Source organism: Populus trichocarpa, chromosome 1, assembly GCF_000002775.5.
Source record: "Populus trichocarpa isolate Nisqually-1 chromosome 1, P.trichocarpa_v4.1, whole genome shotgun sequence".
Lineage (NCBI taxonomy): Eukaryota > Viridiplantae > Streptophyta > Magnoliopsida > Malpighiales > Salicaceae > Populus > Populus trichocarpa.
Genome location: NC_037285.2, coordinates 5,077,699 through 5,081,638, shown reverse-complemented (window position 1 = coordinate 5,081,638; position 3,940 = coordinate 5,077,699). Strand labels below are relative to the sequence as shown.

The following is a 3,940-nucleotide window of genomic DNA, read 5'->3' as shown; positions in this document are numbered from 1 at the left end:
TACTTGGAAGTTCTTGATTTTTGAACTTCTCGATATTTGATGGTAATGCTTTGATACATGCCTTATATATATTTGATCCTTAACTAAGGAATGCCATGTTGGCCTCTTAGTACTGAAAAATCAAAGATAATATTACTCGCTAGGATTACTGGAGCCCTTCCCATGTTCCTGTTGATCTGAGCTAGAGGAGCCATCAAACCTTGACGAGAATCTCATTAGATCTTCTTGTTGTTGATTTAGTTGTTGCTGTGATAGAAAGCTTTGTGAAAAATGGCCGGGGAAAGGTTGTTGATTAAAGAGGTTTGAAGTGTAGTACGGGAAATTGGCATCATTGCTAGAAAGGATTTGTGCATATTGAAGCAAGTCTGGGTAAGTGTCTGGTGCAAATGATGAGGGGGGAGGGGGAGGGGGAGCAACTGGCCTAGGATTTTGTTCAGTCATGACATTGCTTGAAGCCCCAGAACTCATGAAGTAGCCGAACTCGTGAACTCTTTCAGGAAAATTAAGCTTAGCCTTGCTGCCTTTGAACTTAAGCGCTGCCTTGTCATACGCAACAGCTGCATCCTCAGCAGTATCAAAAGTACCAAGCCAGACTCGAGCTGCCTTTTTAGGGTCACGTATTTCGGCTGCCCACTTACCCCAAGGTCTTTGTCTCACTCCTCTGTAATGCCTTCTCCTTGTATTTTCTGCACAAACAAAATCGTGTAAGCGATTGTAAGGAACTGAATTTTAACAGTGATGCATGATCATGCATATAAATATGTAAAAAAAAGAGAGTACAAAAGGATTCTCAAAATAATTAAATGAACGCTAGGGATTAGAGTGCAAGTCAATGGTCTCAAAATTTTCAGCCTCAGCAACCATATGAGATAATTCAAAGGTTATGAGTGTATGGGATAGTGTTCGAGTGCAAACGTATACGATGCAAGTAGATTCTACCCCTCTCCACAGTAATATTCTAATATTATCAGGTATAATGGCTAGGATATATTCACATAAATAACATAATAATTATTCACTTTCCAATAGGTAAAAGCTAAAGATAAAACTTTATATTTTTATGAACTTCTCATGCAAAAGTTTATTAGATTTGAATAAGCTAAGAGATTATATCATATCGAAGAATCATTGAATTTAAAAAAATTAATTTTCAGGTGAAGGTTAAATTAATTTTTCATACTGACAATAAATTAGATGTCAAAACAAAGTGGGTTTTATTTTTTATATTAATATCTAGATCGTTAACGATTTGCATCTCAAATGATATTATTTTTTCATTTCTTTTCAAGAAATATTGAATTACAACCCTTTTTTTATATTAAAAAGAAAACATATATATCCCTAGCCATTAAATACACACACCCCTTACTAACTGAGCGAATAGAGATACTCATCCCCTGTAATAACTCACAGAGAGTGGGGCAATAGAAGACAGTAGCACTGGCACGTCTCCGAAGCTCAAAACTCCTCCTCCTTTACTCCTCTAGCTATAGTTTGGTAATCGAGTAATTTAGACCAATAAAAGCAAGTCTCAACTTAATTAGAGCTAGAACTCTATATATGTTTATATATAAATGCAACTCGATAGGTAAAGTAAGATGCAGTACTATAATGCCAAGCAAGCTGAACGTGCGTTGGATAAAGGCCAGGAATTCATAATTGTTTTTCAAGTTTTCTTTTGATTTGATTCTATTAATTATAATTTTATGCGAGCAAAGTCGTTAAGAAGACATTTAACATTGAAAAGCAAGCAAAAAATCAGGATTCAATCCCTTTAAAAGAAACCCAAACACGAAATTAATTGATAGATTGCGGTGTTCATCAAGGACAAAAAAAATTTGGTCTTATGTACCAACAAACCGTGCTGTCACTTTCAAGATTAGGCACGGTGAAGCAACGAGAAGAACTAAGTAGAGATCATCAAAGGATAAGGCACAAGGTCAATGCCCCAACAAAAAGGAATGCTAGGGATTCACGGAAGTGACCATATCCTTCCCTTTTCCCTTCTAGTTAATACGAGGAATGTCGTGAATCATGATCAGTTCACACCAGTGAAGCTAGTTATAGCCAATAGGAAGAGATTGACAGAATCAACTAGAGCACATGGTAAATGATTTGTTACCACCTTCACATCACTAACATGTGCATCTCCGCAGAGAAAAAAATGAAGGGGTTATTAGGCTGGCCTTTTTTTTTATAAAAAAAATAAAATTTAATCAATGAAAATAAAGAGAAAGGACATGTTTCGATAGAGTGCGACAACTTTGACGAGATAAATATCTATTAAAACAAGATGAAGAAGCAGTAAAATTAGAAAGTCTTGACAACTTAAGCAAGAAAACGATTAACTTTGCCAAGTGAACTTATTGCTCTAGGAGTACTATTTTTCTCTAGTTTTTTTCCATTTCCAGATATGAAGCAAGTGTCTTCGTTTTTTTTTTTTTTGTGTAAATTAAATTTGTCTAGATCATTTGGGATAATGCCAAAAACTTTATTTGAGTGGAGCTAAAGGCCGGCGTAGGTAAAGGATTTTGAAAAGAAAGATTCAAATCAAGGAAGGGAAGAAATATCCATCACCTTGATCTTGCACTGGTTGAGACTGGTCAGGTTCGCCTTTGACGACGGATTGATGGAGAGCAAATGGGGTTGATTGCACCGTTGGGACGTTATTGTCGGTAGTACCCATAGCTTGAGTGAGAGCTGAAACCATAGAAGACATGTCTGTCTCTGACCAAGTGGAAGAATAAGAAGGGAAGTCATCAAGTTCCTTTTCCTTCTCCTCTGATGCTTCCGGTGGAAGTGGCCTCTTTCCATACCTGCGATCCACCTTTGAAAAAAGACAGTTGATGCTAAATCTTTTGGTTTTAGGACGGTGACACTAGGGCATGAAATGACTGTTGCTTTGCTAGATTTGCAGCTTCTGAATAAGCCCTACACATCAAGAATCAGATCAAAGGACTGTTAGTGTTGGGCTTGGGTGCACAGGCAGAGAGAGAGGGGGGAAGAACCGGAAGAAGTAAGGGTACTTTGACAGGTGGTATTTATGGGTCAGTGTTTATCTTCTTGTATCTGCTTGCGCGATATAAAAAAGTTGACTTTTATTTTATTACAAAAAAACGACTAGTATTTCCGTATTTCTCAAAATAAATAAATAAACGAGTGGTATTTTGGTGGAAATTAATTAATCCTGCAATCATTTAAACGTCCCCCGAGTATCCTAAAATAGTGGGATTGCTCCTCTTCTTTGAATAACTGCAGAAATGCCCCTAAAATGTGTTTTGCGATCTTATAACATTACAAATCGGTCTATTAGATTTCACCCATTTAATCTCAGCCATTGAATATGACATGCAAGTCTCTCTCCCTCCCTAAAAAACCACCAAAAAAGACCCAAAAGTACACGGAGTTAGAGGTTGATATTTATACGTACGTGCTGTAATAATGATATATTTATCCTAACATTACCAGGCTGGTTACTTAATGATTTTATGATTATATTTTTCATGTATTTTTGATTTTTTTTTTATAGTTTAACGTGGGTGTCTGGGCCAGCTTGCGTGCACCTTGACTAATCCCACGAGCCCTGAAGTTAACGACCATGTAAACCTCCAGTGGCCATCATATGAGCAACCACAAGGTTCGAACCTGAGACCACAGAGGAAGCAAATCTCTTTGTCCCAAGCTTTTATTATTGAGCCACCACCTAGATAGTTGTATTTTTAACTTTTTATTAGGAAGCATGTGCGACTTTTTATTAGGAAGCATGTGCGATCCACATAAATTTAGATGGACTGCAATTGTCAACTAAAATACTCATTAGTTTAATAATTAATTAAAGGGTTGAAGTCGTAAAAAAAATAAAATAAAAATATATTATAGGGAAGTGGTATCAATCAAAGTGGTTTATTAATTTAAAAGATGTTTGTGTGGATTAGTCATG

At 36.4% G+C, this 3,940-nt stretch overlaps 1 protein-coding gene across 1 annotated transcript; it reads right to left on the bottom strand.

Moving 5' to 3' along the window:
* Window positions 1–3,044, bottom strand: LOC7482822 (ethylene-responsive transcription factor ERF113). The gene is made up of 2 exons (XM_002297841.4): window positions 2,578–3,044; window positions 1–686 (listed from the first exon to the last, which is right to left on the bottom strand). The coding sequence occupies exons 1-2, from the start codon at window positions 2,717–2,719 to the stop codon at window positions 133–135; spliced, it is 696 nt and encodes a 231-aa protein (XP_002297877.1). The 5' UTR covers window positions 2,720–3,044; the 3' UTR covers window positions 1–132.
* Between the last annotated feature and the right edge of the window lie 896 nt (window positions 3,045–3,940).